At 43.9% G+C, this 18,693-nt stretch overlaps 1 protein-coding gene across 1 annotated transcript in view; it reads right to left on the reverse strand.

Annotated features, from left to right (window-relative positions):
* Positions 1 to 18,607, reverse strand: part of Efl1 (elongation factor like GTPase 1) — a 96,038-nt gene extending 77,431 nt beyond the window's left edge. The window contains exons 1-7 of the mRNA XM_041658135.1: positions 18,552 to 18,607; positions 17,681 to 17,790; positions 15,230 to 15,297; positions 14,268 to 14,352; positions 10,650 to 10,783; positions 9,366 to 9,503; positions 7,330 to 7,544 (exon numbers count right to left, since the gene is read on the reverse strand). Of these exons, the coding sequence (XP_041514069.1) occupies positions 7,330 to 7,544; positions 9,366 to 9,503; positions 10,650 to 10,783; positions 14,268 to 14,352; positions 15,230 to 15,297; positions 17,681 to 17,771 (731 nt within the window). The 5' untranslated portion in view covers positions 17,772 to 17,790; positions 18,552 to 18,607. The remainder of the gene's footprint in view (positions 1 to 7,329; positions 7,545 to 9,365; positions 9,504 to 10,649; positions 10,784 to 14,267; positions 14,353 to 15,229; positions 15,298 to 17,680; positions 17,791 to 18,551) is intronic.
* Positions 18,608 to 18,693: the final 86 nt, after the last annotated feature.

Below are 18,693 nucleotides of genomic sequence, written 5' to 3' on the forward strand. Positions count from 1 at the left end.
TCTTAGATGGCTAAACATGCTAAACATGCTCACTTGGGATGCAGCAGTCATATTTAAGTATTCACATAAACTGAAAGCATACGTCCATGAAAAACACATGCAGCACATGGATGTTTATAGCAGTTCAATTCACAATTTCCAAAATTTAAAGCAAGCAAGCAAGCAAAGTGTCCTTTAAACAAGTCAACAGACAAACTGTGGTACAACCAGGGATATTGACTCAGCACTAAGCAAACACAGGGAGGCATCCTAAGTGTTCACTGCTGAATGAATGAGGCCAATGAGCAAAAACTACAGCCGACTTGACTATGCGGCATTTTAGGAAAGTCTCAACTATGTGAGAGTTAAAACACCCAGGGTTGCCACTGGTTACAGGGAGGCAGGAATGGATAGACAGAGCTACGGTGTAAACTTCATTGTTTTTGTTGTTTTCTATTTTTCTCTGCTCCCCTCCCTTTCTCTCTCCTCCCCTTCAGCCCTCTCCCATGATCCCCACATTCCCTATTTACTCAGGAGATTTTGTCTTTTTCTATTTCCCATGTAAATTAGATCCATGTATATCCATCTCTCTTAGGGTCCTCATTGTTGTTTAGGTTCTCTGGGATTGTGATTTTTTAGGCTGGTTTTTCTTTGCTTTATGTCTGAAAGCCACTTATGAGTGAGTACAAATGATATTTGTCTTTCAGGGTCTGGGTTATCTCATTCAATATGGTGTTTCCTAGATCCATTCATTTGTCTGCAAATTTCAAAATGTCATTATTTTTTTCTGCTTAGTACTCCATTGTGTATATATACCACATTTTCCTTATACATTCTTCAGTCGAGGGGCATTTAAGTTGTTTCCAGGTTCTGTACATGACGAACAATGCTGCTATGAACATAGTTGAGTACTGTCCTTGTGGTATGGTTGAGCATCTTTTGGGTATATGCCCAAAGGTGGTATTACAGGGACTCTGAGAACTCGCCATACTGATTTCCAAAGTAGCTGTACCAGCTTGCACTCCCACCAGCAATGCAGAAGTGTTCCCTTTACCCCACATCCTCTCCAGCATAAGTTGTCATCAGTGTTTTTGATCTTGGCCATTCTGACAGATGTAAGATGGAAATCTCAGAGTTGTTTTGATTTGCATTACTCTGAGGACAAAGCATGTTGAACATTTCCTTAAGTGTCTTCCAGTCATTTTAGATTCATGTTTTGAGAGTTCTCTGTTTAGGTCTATTCCCCATTTTTTTTATTGGATTATTTCTTTTGATGACCATTTCTTGAGATTTTTGTATATCTTGGAGATCAGCCCTCTGTCTGATGTAGGGTTGATGAAGATCTTTTCCCATTCTGTAGGCTGCCATTTTATCTTGTTGGTCATGTCCTTTGCTTTACAGAAGTTTCTCAGGTAAACTTTTTCTATTTGATTCAACAGTTACTTACTGAGCAGGTTTTTCTTTTGGGTTTTAAAAAACATTTTCAAAAAGATATATTTCTCCAAAATCTGTATTAATATTTACTGCTAATTTCTGGAGAAGTCAAACTATTCTATATGGATGATAATGCAGGGTACAGGGCCACAGGTGAACTCCAAGGGGTCTCTGAGTGCTGAAGACGTGTCAGAGCGTGTTTACCAATGACAACGAATGAACTACATTGGTGAAGGATCATGGTCACAGAAAATCTACATATGGATGAGAGCGTCTGTGAAATTTGTACTTTCCTCTCAATTTTGTTGTGACTCCAAATCTGCAGGTTTATTTTTAAAATCATTTAAAAAAAATGAAAGAAGAGGAGAAATCAGAAACCAGCCATTCTCCTCACTGAGGAAGGAATCCAAAGTTAGCATACTGAAGAATTTTTGTTGTTGTTTTTTGGGGTTTTTTGTTTTGTTTTGTTTTTTTCCTGGCCGTCCTGGAACTCACAAACACACACCCACCTGTGGACCATTCTTCCCATGCCAGAGGTTAATGAGAGATGAATTAAGTGATGTTATTGAGAAGCTGCAGGAGCTGCAGGCAACAATCACGGGAGGAAGGAGAAATGCTGAGGTCATCAGGCAGTGGCTCAGGAAAGTGCACAGGATAGACCGCTGAAAATAAATAACAACTGACCCTTCTCGCTGAGGACAAAGGCAGAGAAAAATACCCAGAGGTCAAAATCCAAATTACAGCTCTAGTGGCTGAGGTTCGGAAGTGCTCAAGAGTCTCTTACTTTCTCTGTAATTTGCTACGGTGTAAACTTCCCTTTCAAAATGATCAAGTAGTTACTCATTTAGAAGTTTTCCTCTTAATTTCCCCAAACTTTAGTTTCTATAAAACCCATATTACTAGTTACTATGGTTTTGCCTTTTTTGAAATGGGAAACTCTTCTTCGCTCTGTAAGTTCTTATCTCATTCCAGAGACCTGGAGCCACCTGCAGCTTTCCACTAGAGAACCGTGGACAGAGTATTACTCTCTCTCTCTCCAACGAGGAATGGCAGCCCTGGCTGTCCTGAAACTCAGAAAGCAGGTCAGCCCTGCACCTGCTGACGGATAGGCCGCTCTTCAGCACCTCCTTTTTCTGTGCACATTGGATTGACAGCTCCCAGTCAAACCTTCAGTATCTGGATTCTGTCCACTGTGTTTTTGCATCATTATCTTTCATGTGGCAAGTTTCTAGATGGCCTTTTCCTTCCTAAATTTAATAAAGAATATCAAGCTTTTGCCACAGCTGTTTAGATGAGGGGGATTTCTAGTTTGAATTTTTTTTTTTACTTTTATCTGCACTTATTTTTATGCTGAATTTATTCCTGTTTTTGTTTCTTCGGTGGCTTTGGAACAACTTGGTTCTTTGCACTGAGTGTGGATTAATCCGGGCATGAGCTCTGTAAGTCGTCGGCCATGTTAGGTCTTTGGTCACTGGGTATGTTCAATGACTAGAGACTACATTAAACCCATAAGCTGAGCAATTATTCTCTGCATTTTTAAGCACATTCAGCAAAACTTCAGCAATCTTTTTGGTCACCAGTCCTGTGTCAGCTGGGCACACCTACTGGTGCCACCATTATACCACCAGCACAGCACACATGACTTCTTTAAAGTGACATCATTCAGAGGCTTGGTGGCATTTGGACATGCATACCCTTGATGACGTGGGTGGGTGGCTTCATGGGTGTTCTTAAAGTGAGCACGGAGATCTGAACCTCTTGATTTGCATGATTTTGTAGGGTTTTCTGTGTCAAGAGAGTAGCGAACCATCTCTACAGGTCACCTCAGACCACTGACAGAGGAAGTACAGTGTGGTTTTGACTTCTTGTCTCCAGAATTCTAAAATATGCTAATTTGTGTTACCTAAATCAAATTATATTTCCTTTTATATTTTAGAATACAGTCACATCAATGCCCCATCTTAAATTCTAAAAGTGGCAAAGACTCTATCAGCAATACTCTCTGTGAGACTACGGATCATAAGACATTTGCCCTGCTGCTCAGGCCACCGTCCTGAACGCTTCCCGAGTCCATCATACTGCATGCAGACAGGGTAAAGTCTTCAGATTTTCCTCTGGACGCTCTTCAGTTTTTATTACATAGCAAGCACAAAATCCTCTCATTCACACTGACCCATCCCCCACTGTCACTCAGCGCTTCCATCCTTTCTTTGTCAGACACTTAAAATATTGATGTTCCGAACACAGTTTCTCCATTCTTGAGTTCTAATTAACTTTCTCTACAGAACAATTTCAAACTAGCTCCCACGAATGCCTTCTGAACGTATTCCGAAATTCTATAAGCCCCTGCCTCGCTGACTGACAACTGCATTGTGGGACGTGATCAAGATATATCCTTTGCCCTCTGAGACCCCAGTGTGTTAACACTCACTGCAGGAAGCTTGGGTTTGGCACACAGAGACAGCAAAACTACTAGGAAGGGTGTTTCCACCGTCTCTTCTTCTCTGTTTCCATTCTACAGGCGGTGGCCTCCATGCTGTAACCTAAAATACCAACTCAGGGTTCCCAAGTATTCTCCCCCAGGGCAGAGTCCCTGGATTAAGTCCCCTGATTAAAAGGTGACACTTAGGCAGCAGACCTAGGTCCACCCTGCAGCCACACTTACCAGTTTGCACTCTTCAACACAGAACCACCCTCTAGCCTTTCTACCTTGCCGATACCTGTAGCTGTCAACGCTCCCACACCTTGCCGATACCTGTAGCTGTCAACGCTCCCACCCACTGAGTACAGAAGACAACTGGGACGACAAAGTCTACGTTCTCTTCATTTCCAACAGCATTTTCTCCTCAGCTAACTAAACCCTGCTGAGAACAGGCGTGAGTCCGTCCATCGATCCATCCAACCTTGTCTAGCACAGAGAGTGATGACTAGTAATACCTAAGACTGGAGAAATCTGAAAGGGATATGGAAGTTACCCTTTTTCTCTCTTCATTCAGGACTCTACCCCTTCTCTACCCACAGAGAGCTTCCTCCAATTTGTCCGACTCAACTGAGGATAAACCATGAAATTATGACAATCACTACTGTGGACAAGCCCTCCACCTTGTGGCTCACCAGCAGAACACTCACAGCTAGTGCACTAACAGGGCTGGGCTTGTAACAGAATGGAGTGAATCACTTTCTTTTCTTTGTATGAGATAAAAGAGTTTGGCTGTAGTTTATGCTGACCTAAAACTCTCTATGCAGCCAGCTCATATTCCCCCCAAACTTGTGATCCTTCTGCCTCACCTTGCAGAATTGACACATTATAAGTATGAGCCTCCATGCCTAGCTATAGTAACTTGATTAGAAATCATTCTAGCCCAATCTTCTTATTTTTCAGAATATGACCCCACCAAGCTATGGCACAGGCAGGGAAGAGTTCCTAATCCCCATTCTCTCCTTACACTCAGGCCTACATTTATTTAGGTTTGCCATAGCCTTTCAAGCACAAGGACTAAGGTTAGCCATAATCTATAATTTGTTAAAAAGAGCCCCAGCATGCACAAGTCAGGGTTAGGTCTCTAATCTACAAGGAAGATCTAAGAGAAGTACCATGGTTTTAAAAAAATAAACCTAAGGTTGACTTTAATGTTAATACCAATTCTGTCCCTTAGTAGCTGAGCAAAGCTGAACAAATCCTCAGTGCTTCTAAACCTGAGATGACAGGATGGGTTTCAAAGATTATTATGAGAATTTAATCAAATAATTCAAATCAAATGCCTACCATATGTATATACTTAATATAGCTTTTTCCCATATTAACCTCTATTAGCATTGGAATAAGTGTACTGCCCGTCGATGAACAGAAGCTTTATAATCACAAAAGACTGCCAAAGATGAACTAAACTAAGGTTAGGGTAGGAGAACAGACCAAGTAACTCTGGTAAAGGCACAACAGAAACTTAACAAGGGAAGGGACAGTTTTTTCAATGACACAAGAATAGAAAAGTCAACTTCAATCCAAGCCACATATGTTACGCAAAGTTACTAACTCAAAATGAACCAGACTTAGACGTAAACACGAACGCCACAAGAGACATGAACGTGGAAGAGAAGCTGGTGAGAAAGGGGAATGGGGGACAAGAGACGATGAATATGATAAAAATATAGTATTTACATGCATGAATAAAAACATTTAAAAAGGAAAGAAATCTTCAGGGTCTTCAGGGAGGCAGTTATTCAACTTGATTCAAAGTGTAAAACTCAGAAAACGTGGTAAGCTGATTGTGGTAGCGTGAATGTAATTGGCCCCAGTAATCTCATAGGGTGGTGGCACTGTTCCTGTGGCTTTGTTGGGGTGGGTATGGCCTTGGAGGAAGTGTGTCACTGTGGGGCAGGCTTTGAGTTTCCTATGCTCAGGATACTTCCCAGGGAGTCAGTGGACTTCCTGATCCCTTTTGGTCACGAAGAAGCCTGCACCACATCTGCCTGCATGCTGCCATACTCCCTGCCATGATAATGAACTGAATCCCTGAACTGTAAGCGAGTCACTCCAACTAGATGTTTCCTTTATGAGAGTTGCTGTGGTTATGGTGTCTCTTCACAGCAATAAAAACCCAAACTAAGATACCGATTCACCTAAATTGAAATCTTTGTTCTGTAAAAGACACAGCCAAGAGGATGCAAAACCAAACCATAGACCAGGAGAAATACTTTCAAGGCACAGGTGAGACAAAGGCCCGACACCTACAGTTCACACAGAGCTTTCAAAGCTCAGCTGTAGAAACACAACTAGACAAAATGGACAGGAAGAGAGATAAGACCACAGAGGTGGAAAATCAGCACAGGGAAAGACTGACCAGCACTGGCTGTCGGGATAAGTGGATTCAAACCACACTTCTCAGCACACATCCCAGACAAGGACCAGAATGACAGCAGTGATGTCAGATCATGAAGCAGGTCACAGGCACTGCTGCGGGAATGTAAGGCGCAGAGGCCCTTCAGAGAGCTGCTTGGTAACTTCTTTACAAACTAAATTTCCTGGCTGGGGATGGAGCTTAGCTGGTAGAGTGCTTGCCTGGCATAGCCATACACTTATAAGGGCCCCAACAGGAAAGCATCCAAATGTTCCTTAGTGGCTGAACAGATAAGCTGGTAAGTTTATACTACGGAATACCACTGGGGAGATAAAAAAGGACCAACTATTACAGGCTGAGCACACCTAATCCAAAATCTAAAATCTAAAACTTTTTAAGTACTAACACAGCACAATAGGTAGAAAATTTCCCACGACCTTTTACATTCAGCTCTAGTCCAAACTTAAAATGCTGGGCAATGTTACGTCAGACCATGCGCACATAATGCAAGTGAATACTGGATCACAGCTTCTGTCCCATCCCCAAGACACTTTGTGTACATGTAAATATTTTTAAAAATCTAACTATGAAACACTTCTGGTTCTAAGCATCTCAGAAAAGGATGACTCACGCTTTAATATGTGCAACAATTTGTATCAGTATCAAGAAAAATTATGCCGAGTAAAAAGGAAACTTAAAAAGGCTACAAGTTATTTGGCTCTACTATAGCATACTGTTTTGATTTAATTTCCCTAACATTCTTAAAATAGCGAATTACAGAAATGAAGGCCATCAATGGTGTCAGTCTGGGTTATGCAGGGCTTGAGGGGAAGCAGATGGAGCTGCACGGGACACAGTGCGGTACGGAAGCTCCATGAGGATGAAGAGAGGTCTCTAGCTGGCCCGTGTCCATGCTACCACTCCGTAAGTGACTCTGTCTTCCATTTTCACGGCATAAGCATGGGGCAAGGCAGGACACTGAGCAGAGGGCACAACATAACTCAAGTTCCCGTGATATGAAGTTATGGCTACATAAGGACAGAGTTAAAACAAGAGACAGAGATGCGGAAGAGCTCACCCGAAGCCCCAGCCATCTATTGCGCTGGTGAACACCACATTGCCCTGCTCTGGGGAGAAGTACAGCTGAGAGTCATCGGCGTCCTCCAAGCCAGTGCTCCAGTCGTACACTTGATCGCCTTGTTCGGAATGGGTCTTCACCTGGGATTCTGTCTCTCTCTCTGCTCTTTCTTCTAGGACTTTAGAAGTAAAAAGAGTTCCTGTAAGTGCGTTAATCTAGGAGAGATGGCGAAATGGCAAAGTGTCAATCATATGCTTGGGACACGTGTGGGTGGGAACACACTGCCTATCGGTGACTAAGGCTAGAGCCACTGTCAGAGCTTGAGTTCACTGCAGCTGACATTAGAATCAAATAACTTACACGTATTAAACTGTTCTCTCAAATTCCAACAAACCGAAGGCTTCTAATAAGGCTTCCGAAGGGCCATCTGTGGGGACTGTTTTAGTCCTGGGAGGTTTCACTAAGAACTCATCCCATTCAAATCCCCAGACTTCAATCAACCCTTCTAGTTCCTGTACCAGCTGTCTGCAGTTTCTAGCGTTCTTCATCCCTCTTTCCAGTGTCTAGTCTCAAGTGAGTGATCTTACTTCCTACCTCGGAGTGAAAGATGAAGCCCGCTACTCAGAATCCCAACCAGTCCCCATCTCCTAACTTACGCTCTGCTTACATCTACAAAGGCTTCCAGCTCTTCTCTTGCCGCTCACTGTGGCGAGCAGGCTTCACGGTGTTTCTGCCAGGTAGGCAACGCCCACAGCTCTTCCTATTGTGCAGGCACCCAGTCCCTCTCCATGCCCTACACTTGTCCTTCCTCCAGTTAGCAAAGAAATGTACCCATGCTGCTCTGCAAGATGCTCAAATTCCTCTGCATGACACAGGCCTCACATTTTTACAATGTAAGGCTTACACTATTTTTGGTTTTTTATCCTTTTATTTCTGCCAGGCCCCATTTTGTATCAATTTGTGTCATGTGCTCTCAAATCTTAAGCTATAGCACACAATCTCCTTGATGGAAACACTGCCCATGCTCTCTCTGGCTTCATGACTGTGTACTTTTGTTTTGTCTCCTGTAAATGCTCTTCCTCTAACTTTCAACTCAGCAAACATTCATGGTTCCTCCATCTCAGTCTCACTGTGAGACTGTCTTCTCCTTTCTGGCTCAGACTGGGTTGAGCAGCTTCTGTGCTCTGAAATCACATGGGGGCGGCTGGTTGCTCTCAAATGTCTCAATTGTCTGTCTCACTGGCTACACAGGGAGTGCGTTGAAAACAGGGACTCTGGTGTGCCCATCCTATACATCCCTATACACTGATATCATCCCTCAGATACCATGGACATTTGGTACTGCATACATCTACACAGATGTTTGCTAAATAAACAAGTCAATGTCTAAACAAACTTTCATCTAAAAACAAAAATACCATAAAAATATAACACTTCACTTAAAAAAACAAAAAATAAAATCAAAACAAAAAACCAAAAAACAGAAATTTTCAACATGAGAGCCTACCATCCAAGTCTGACACTGATGGGTTCTGGGAAACAAAAGCAAAAAAATTAGGTAGGCAGAGTAGACAGAACAGAATGCTGGGAAGAAGGGAAGTGAGCCAGATGCCATGTCTCTCCTCTCTGGTCAGACATGATGAAGCCCCAGCCCAAGACGGAGGTACGCTAGAATCTTCCTGGTAAGACACCACCTCGTGGTGCTACACACATTATTAGAAATGGGTTAGTCAAGATGTGAGAGTTAGCTAGTAAGAGGCTAGAGCTAATGGGCCAAGCAGTGTTTAAATGAACACAATTTATGTGTTGTTATTTTGGGCATAAGCTAGCCAGGCGGCCAGGAGTTGGCGGCAGGAACACCAGCCCACAGCTCCCACTACAGATCAGTTCTGCCCTCTGCACAGCTGGTGACTCCAACGGACAGGAATCTTAAGTGATAAGCTTTCAAATAAATGTATTTCTCCTAATACCCCCTCATATTGTACACTGCCTTATAGCCTTTCAGCCCAATTTTAAAGTACTAAAGAATACTATACCTGTTCTAAAATATTCTTGAGGTGAGAGTAGGCCTCTTGGGGGGTGAACTTTAGCTCCACGATCAGGCGATCTAGCTTATTAATCACTAAGACAGGACGGATGTTCTCAAGCCAGGCTTGTCGCAGGACTGCCTGTGTCTGATAAAAACAAAGCAAAAAAACCCCTCGTGATCTAAGACTAAGGCACATAAGAAAATCTCAATTAATAACACGTTCTCAGGCTGCATTATAACCACCCAGACTAACTACACACACATACATGTTTACCAGGCGCTCTGCAAGTACACACACACACACACACACACACACACACACACACAAATTCAAAGAATCATAGAGCAAATGCCTAGCATAGCATATAGAAAGGTCACAAGTACAACAGTCCCAGAAGGGACTACCCCTGCTTCCCACCCTATGGCCTTCCACGTGACCACTATTCTACTATCCTATTTGGTTGTCTTCATGTCACCCACCCTGTCAGAGGCCACTAACACTGCACAGGATAAGGCTGTACTTCTCAAGTTGAGGCCCCTGTGGCCTCAGGGGAACATGCGCAGAGACTGTATAGAGTACATCTTCCTGGAATATTAAACTTCCTCCATTAAAAAAATTAAACCTTTTAGTATTTTTTAAAGCATTAAAACAAAACATATATACTAAGGAAAATTCAAAACTGACTTTAGATTTTGGGTTTCTGTTTGCTTATTTGTTTTGTAAGATGAGATGCAAGTTTAAAAAAACTGTTATGAGAAATGAATTAGCCTTTCTGAATTTTACTTGCCACAGTTACTCGTTGATTCTGGCCTTAGTGGCAAATTCTTGCAACTTTGCTAAGAACAGAAACACTAGACTAAGGATGTAGAAAAACAGCAGAAAAATGTCTTAAGTAGGAAGGATGTGTGCGCACATTCGTGCACACGTTCTGAGACTCCAGCAGAAGATAACTGTCCTGTCTAGGGAGAACTAGCTCCATACCATGCTACCAACAGCCTTCTATGACTTGAAAACTTTTCCCATTGGAGCAGAGCCTCCAGGTCCCTCTCAAAGCCAACATTTTCCCACTTTTGCTTTTAGATATCCCAGACACATCTATCAAAGAGTGGTCACTATCTCTTATGACCTCGTTAAGATTCTGGGGATAAACTTCATCAGAGATTGGAACATTGTCAGATGCGAGACATAAAGCCCACTGTCTGCTGATGGCACAGAGCAATCAGCAGGGCCTCCTCCTCTCCACCCTCCTCGGCCAGTCAAACAGAAGACCATTCGGCCCATAGGCCTCACCTGTGGACAGACCCCCTCCACAGCGTCCACCACAATGATGCACCCATCACAGATGCGAACCGCTGTTGATACTTCGGAGGAGAAATCCACGTGGCCCGGGGAGTCTATCAGATTTATTAAGTACTCCTCATTACCTGAAATAAAATTTGAAGACACATTTTTAGCTGTGTAGGCAAGCAAACCTCTTCCTGCAAGCTTGGGAAGATGTTTCTATGACTAAACAAAGCTCCAGAAGCCAAAGCTTCAGTAGGTCGCTATCCTTCCAACTTTACCACTGCACACGTGGAATCAAACAGCCTCTCCAGCGAACACTAAAGAACTCCATCAAGAGCTTGGTGTATACCTACCACTGCACTAGAGACGTTTAACACACCCAACACATATTGGATTATCTATGAGACAACTAACTCTACTATTTTATACATTAGTTAGTTGAGATGGAAAGAAACAAATGCTTAAGGGCTCAGAGGTAAAAGCTCTTCAATGGGGCCTCAGATGCCTATTTAAAACAGGAAGTGGTTGCCAAATTCAAACTCCTCCTATGCTTTCTCAAGGAGCCGTGATTGCAGAAAACTGTGAGGAGCAGACATTCCGTGCCAGGTAGTGCAGGCTCTACCTCCTTTAGTATCCCCCAACAAACGTACACTCACAGTGTGGGGACACCTCGACTGTATCTGTCTGGCTTGAGCACTAAATTCACACAGCCCACCAAAGCGCCAGGCACACCAGGACAACTGGTCATCAACACATACAGAGATTTAACAGTGGCACCCAAGCCATGTGAATAATAACCGTACTTCAGTTATATAATAACCGCACTTAACCCCCATTACGGCCAGATCTGATACAATTTTAAATTAAATCAATTACTCAAATGCTCTGATGTAAATACTTTCCCTTTGCTCCTCCCCTTCACTTTGTGCTTATCAACTGCAACCTTAGAGAATTACTACAAGGCCAAATGGTACAATCTACGGACCACATAAAGACTTTCTCTGGGATATAATCCCAACAACTTAATGGGATGACAAGATAAAGTACCACGGCAGTACCACAGCCAGAGCTAACATCTGTGGCTCTCTTATTTGTGCCTGTCATTGTTCTAAGCCCTCCACAGTAGAAGCCCCTTGTCACAGAGCTGGATACAAGAGCACATACAAATACCGATCTCTAGGACATCCAGCTAGAACCTCACTCTGAGCCTCACAGTCAAAACAGCCGAGGCAGCCATGTGGCTTACATCTTGGGCAGTGACCAAGGACAACAGGCATGTGGGCAATGCTGGCCACAAGATGTCCAAAAGTAATCCCAGGAAATCTGTGGTGGAAAGAAGCGAAGCTTCAGGAAGAATTAGTAGGGGCCTAGCCTAGCTCACAACAGTCTCCCGATCTAAGCAAGTAGACTGGAAATGTAATTACTTGGTTCCTAGGCTTGCTACTGTTTTCTAGAAACTACTGTCCTCCATAAACTCTCCTGATGTCTGAAGTCCAGTTTGAGCATAAGTGAAATCAGAAGAACCATCTCAGCGGGATGCTCTGGGGATAAGCAAAGCCGCACACGAGACATCTAGCTCAGAGTTCAGCCGTCACCAGTTTTGTCTTAATCTTGGCATCAGTTACATGCTTCACAGAATGAAGAAAAGCCATTGTCACAAGAGGGGAAATAAACTCTGATCTTTCAGTCAAGTAAGGGACAGGGAATCCTTCCCTCCTAGACTAACATGTGGACTGGAGGAAAGAGACGCCTGTGCCACCAAACACTTTCTGGTACTCTCTGGCCTTGGGTAGCCTGGCGGGGAGCAGACAGAGTCAGTGCCCCGTGGCTCAGTCTCTGGAGTTAAGGCAGAACCACAGGGCAGAAGCCACTGTGAGTGTGAATCCTGAACCTGCTCACCACACTCACCCAGAGAGAAGACCCTACGCCTACACTTTTTCTCCACTGCAGAAAAAGCTGCTGTGCTCCCATCTCCCCAGGCAAAGTAAATCCTGGCACAAGTGACTGCCACTTGTGTGAACCCCAAATGCCCACTTAATCAAGTAATGAGGTAGCTATATGAAAAGTATCTCTAGTTATTTTTAACTTACATTCAATAAATCATTCCACCCCAACTCAAGGCAGTTTGTATCTCTGTTTCTGTGCAACCTCCAAAGAATCATGTGTCTAGAGCATTCTAAGATCAAGCTTCCCAAAGCCAGAGTTTAACAAAAACATGTTAGGCCACCCAGTCCCCAGGGTTCTCTATCAGAAAGACAATGAGGATGTGGATTGCTGAATTTCACGGTATGCAAGTAAAACCTGAATAAAGTAGGCAAGGGCAGAGAGAGCAGATTCGGATTTGGGGCACAACAATTAAAACCAACAATAGAAGAACCTTGAAGTTAAAAAGGCAATAAAAGATTACAATCTCTTCAAGTCTATAAAGTAGTACGGTTAGATCTGTGACCCTATTCTCTGAGTCAAGAACAGGAATAGAGCCCTTAAAACATGCAAGGTGGCATTAAACAAAAAAGAGCATACTTGAAATACTAACACTGGGGATTGGCGTGCTTAAAATGGTGGCTCACAGCCATCTATAATGAGACCTGGCGCCCCCTTCTGGCTTGCAGGCACACATGGAAGGAATGCTGTACACATAATAAATAAATATTTTAAAAAAGAAGTTCCAAAACTAGTTTGATATAAAATGGCCACACTCCGCACAGTGCCTCCCTTGGTTCCAGAAGATTCCACACTGTGAAAGATGAACCACAGGTCACCCCATTAGGGAAATAAGTCTTTATTATTTTTTTCAAAATATCAAAATATACAAATTGTATAAAGTGTTCTAACCGTACAAATATATGTATTTTGAAAAGCACGAATTTTATCATTATCTAGTTTCTGGGAGTATTTACTCTGGCAGTGTAAAATGTATCCTTCCAGAAGCACGTACATGTTCATACCTCAAAAAAGACTGCAATTGGCTTTTCTGTCTCTTAACATACCATTTTCATATAATTATAAATAACCTATATAATTATAAGTCTATATAATTAAGCATTCAAGCAGCATGGATGTAATAATTCAGTTAGTCGTTCTCTTCTTAACATTTAAGTTACTGGCATGTTTTCACCAATACAAACCTTTAGTGACCATACAGTACATGGCTTTTATTTGTAATTTCTGTCAGAGAATTCCCGTGTTGCTACCAGAATGACAAGATAGTACTGATCAGAGCAACAGGTGGCAGTGGTCGGAGGAAGCCACAGCTATGTAACTAGCACTCAAGTCCCATATGGCGGCCATGGAGCAGAAGCGGAATCCAGTCAGGAAAAGGAAGGCCGAGGAAGAGCCAGGCAAGTCCTAGCTCCTGACCTTCCTTGTGAAGAAATCAACACAGTCACCTGGTGGAGGGGGGCAGCTGTGAACTGCCAGTTCTTCTGCCCTCACGCCAGCGAGAGGTCCCCATCCGCATCCAGGCCTGGACAGGCTGACTCTGACAACACATCATTTGGAGTAGCCAGAATGAAATGCATGGAACACAAAGCAAAGAAACCGAGGCATCTGATTAATTCAGAAGGAGAAGCGGAGAGGCATGAAAGATGAAAACCGAGTTCTCTAAAACACAGATGGGTTTACCTTCTGCATAGTGTAGTGAAATGGCGCTGGATTTCATGGTGATCCCTCTGACCTGTTCATCTTCTCTGCTGTCCATATACCTTAACTAGAAAAGCACAACATATTTTGTTACTTTCCAGTGATGAAAATGCAACATGAAAATGGAGTTAGCTTTCAATTCAAATATATAAGCTATATCCGGCCCCTGTGGGTGTTGGGGTAGTTTGGAGCTGGAGAAGCGAGGTCAGCTGAGGGAATGCACAGAAGGACTGAGAGGAGCTGCCACAAATGCATTCACACAGCTTCCCAGAGCACTGCTCAGCTACCTCTCAGCCAGGAAGGATGAAAGGGTTCAAAACATGCACAAAGGCATCTGGGGTTCTTTCTGCTCATGTGTGTCCATGCCCACACACCCTGCACAAAGGTCAGAGGAGAATCTGTAAGAATGTGTTCTCCCTATCAGGTGGAACCCAAGAATCTCATGCAGGACATCCGGCCCCACAGCAAGCACTTCTGCCTACATGGCCATCTCACCAACCCCTAGAGCAGTGTCTGCAACATGATCCTCCAGTTTTCCTTTCGTTCTTGCATGCCTTGGGCTAATCTTCATGGTCTTATGCAATTTGACACGGTCTGTGTTCTCTAAGTTCCACTCAAATCAGGCACAACACCCAGAAACTGGTCTTTATTCTCGCTATTTTCTGCCTTTCTCTCACACCAGCCAACACCACCTGTGAAATCTTGAGATCATGTAACTGCTGATTTGCCACAAGTCACTTCTGCCCTTATAGAATGTGTAACAATGTAACAAAAAGCAACATACAAGTGAACTTTTCCCAATACCTATTTTATCTTAACTTAATGGGTTGCCAGTTCCTTCTACATGTTTAGATCAATGAAGAACAAAGCAAAGGGATCGGGACATTAGCGATAGCTAATACTCATTAAAGTGCAACAAGTATTTACCAAATCTAACAACATACCTTGCCTGCCAGGCGGCTGGAGATGATTCCATTACTAGATATAAGACAATCAGCAAGGGTAGTTTTTCCTGTTAAAATAACATTAGTTACAATACATTCGTTTAAAGGGGCTAGCATTCTATAGTGCTATATTTTCTACCTGGGGACCTCACCAATTTCACTCGAAAAGCTGTCAAGTTAATTTTAAGCCCAGACATTTTCTTAATTGAGGCCGACTTTACAGAGAGAAACATGACTTTGGTGAGGCAAATCACTACGAGACAGACCATCTTCTCCAGTGTTTATACTAGTTATTGCAACTTACCAACCTTTTATACTAGTTACTGCAACTTACCAACCGTCCCGCACAACTGAGCACACTGATAAACTTAGGCTCTCGGGACTCAAAGTGACAAGGACAACAACAGCAGTTACCTCAGGAAGGTAAGCTGGGTAAGTCACCACCAGAAAATAAAAGCACACAGTCTTCTGTCATAGCTACCTATGTGTGACCCTCGACAACATTTGCTAGTTAACCTGTCACACTTATTTCCTAAGAAAATTGTTTTCTTGTTTGCAATACAACCTCTGAAGCGCTACGCTGGAGCGGCAAGAGCAACCCAGGTTCAAAACAAACCTGGCATCTACTTTATAATGGAAGAAACTCTTTGCATAATCAAATGTACATTTATAGTTACCTTTATCAGACTACTGCCAATCAATTTCAAGTGGCATAACCAGGTTTAAAGAATGGCATAAGCACTCAAGTTCCACAGCCGGGTAGGCCTAACAAATGACTGGATTATTCCTTCAATCCAGCTTTCTGTATACTGTGAATATATAAATAAACTGTACAAACTGTGTAATAGCATGAGCCAGGGACCAATCCCAGGCCCTCTAGAGAGCTTAGATAATGAGTTTTAATATATAATTCTAGACGATCACCTTCCTGCTGTATGACAGAGTAGAATTCATTTTATGTATGGCAAACATACACCCCTTGGAATATACCACAAAGGAGGGGACTTCCTATTATTAAGTAAGGCAGAATTCCTGGAACAACAATGTTGGATACATACACAGTAGTGAATCTGCTATTTTGTTCTCAAAGCAAAAACAAAACAGAAACAAAAAGGAAAAAAACCAAGTAAAACCTTTGGCTAGACCTCATATCCTCCAAACAGGTGCACATAATCATAAAACTCACGGAGTAGGCTAGTCACTGGTTTGTATCCAAGACACAGTCTCAGTTGGCTCTTCCTAGAAAGTGATCCATTCTCTTTCAGTTTCTGTCCCACCTACCTTCTCTTCAGAGCTCACCTTAATGACAAGGGTCACCAGGTCACTTTTCTGCCTTTCAACCCACCCAAGCACCTTTACCAATCTAATCTCATCTACAATTCGAGTACTTCGCCCTGGCTTTTTTTCCCTCCAATGGCTCCCTACCTGCTAATAAAAACCGTGAAGGAGCATTTTCATGACTAAGTATTTCACTGCTGACTAGAGATTCTCACTATCATCCTCTTACACAGGCTGCACACTGAAGCTCAAACGGGCCAGGTGAAGCGTTTAAGATGGCTAACTGCAGGGATGGAGCAGGTAGCCCGTCTCTTACAGTTCTGCATGCCTGACAAGCTCTAAGGGACAAGACCCAGCCTGCCTCCTCGCCGAGTCCACTCCCTTTGCCTCTGAACGGCTGAGTAGTTTTGACTCCACCAGCCATTCTAAACTGAGTGGCAGCTACTAGAAGGAAGAGTTTCACTGGCGAGCAGACTCAGAAGGAAGCCATCTGATGGGGTCAAAGAAATGTCTATCCAACAAACAAATGTCAGCTACCCCAGCCTTTACCGTATCTACACTTGAAGCCTATCTTTTCCTCCTGCCCCTGTTCACACACTGCCACTTCTAAGGCTTGTCACTACCTATCAGCTAAAGGCCCCTCCCTCCTCAAAGGACACATTTGACAGCTTCTCTTGGCCCAATTGGGTGACCCAATCCTCCAGTTCTCACAACTCTTACCTATCATTCCCTCGCCTCCCAAAATCATCACATTGCTCTGATTTGTCCCTAAAACCTCTACAGCTGGGCAGGTGGCCGCCTCAGAGATGTCTAGCTCCTCATAAATCTAACAAAACGCCGCAAACTTAGCAGATGCTCACGCAGTAGGCGATGAATTAAATATGATTCCTAGGAGATACCCTCTCCCATGACCACAGATGCTTTAATATTTCAAAAACTTTTCCATAATGTAACAAAAATTCAAGTTCAAATAGAAAAGCATTAAGTGAACGAAATCCTATGCGGAAGAATGCTAATCACCAGTTAACCCGATGACTACAAACGTTTTACAGACGCTTCTCTGACATGACATACACACACAACATCTTGGCAAGCATGGCTTTCATCACTTCAATGAAACATAGGGAGACATGTCTCCTTCGTTAGGAAAAAATCATTTTAAAAGCGTCTTACCATGGTCAACGTGAGCCAAGACACAGATATTCCTGATGTTGGCAGTGTTTTTCTGAAGCTGACTCATCTTATCAACGCCATTGAGCACCATGGTTGCTTACTTCCTGGGACTAAAAAGTAAACAAGCGCAAATATACAAGTGATACAAAGTTTAAGGGTCGGGGAAAAACAACCACAACAGCCACAAAAATGGACAAACTGAGAAACAGATGCTGGCGTTTACCAGCCACCTCAGACTTCTCAGCTGAGAACCCAAGGAATGTTTAGCCACATCGAATTCCCTCTGCCCCCAACGGGATATGGCAGTACTGGCCCAAGTTCCACTGCAAAGTCCACACACCCCTAAGGTACCTGTGGAGTGCGCTGGGAGTTTCCCGATCGGGCGGCGGCGCGATGAATCACGCAGCTGGGAGTCTGGTGCAGAGACGCCCAGCTAGGTGACAGCACGCCCTCGGGCACTCTGGCCCAAGACGGCCATGGGAAAAGTGGACATCTCCCCCTTCCCTACTTTAGCCCCTCCAAAAGTCTGTCGTTCTTGTCAAGCTGGCTGACTTTCACCAGACGAGAGGACCTCGGCCCCGCGACTGCACCGAGTGTCCTTAAAAGTTTCGGATCACGTGCTTGGGGACACAGCAGGTGTGTGACACATCGCCCACCCCACATCCCATTAAAAAAAAAAAAAAGGCAAACCGAGGTCTGCAAGCTCTTCCTCCTTTCGGGCTCCGGGAGTCGCTGCCGGCGAGGGTCCCAGGCTCCGAAGAGGTGCGGCTGCTCGTGCCCAGCTCGCCTAGTCCTACCGACACGACCCCGCCCTCCTCGGAGGGTTCCCACCACCGTCCGTCGCCGGCCTCCCTAGCAAGTCACCACTCACCGGCTCCACGCCGCACTCGACTCACGCTTCTAAGGCTCCAGGAGTAACTCAAGCCGGAAGTCGCCGGCGCCGGGAGGCGGGGCCTGCAGGCCTGCGACCTGTGACCCGCACGCGCCTTGGTCGCCGCCGGAAGTCGCGTCGC

The sequence above is a fragment of the Microtus oregoni genome, unplaced genomic scaffold (genome assembly GCF_018167655.1).
Source record: "Microtus oregoni isolate MIOR12 unplaced genomic scaffold, Mior012 000000F_ref0000247, whole genome shotgun sequence".
Taxonomy (NCBI): Eukaryota; Metazoa; Chordata; class Mammalia; order Rodentia; family Cricetidae; genus Microtus; species Microtus oregoni.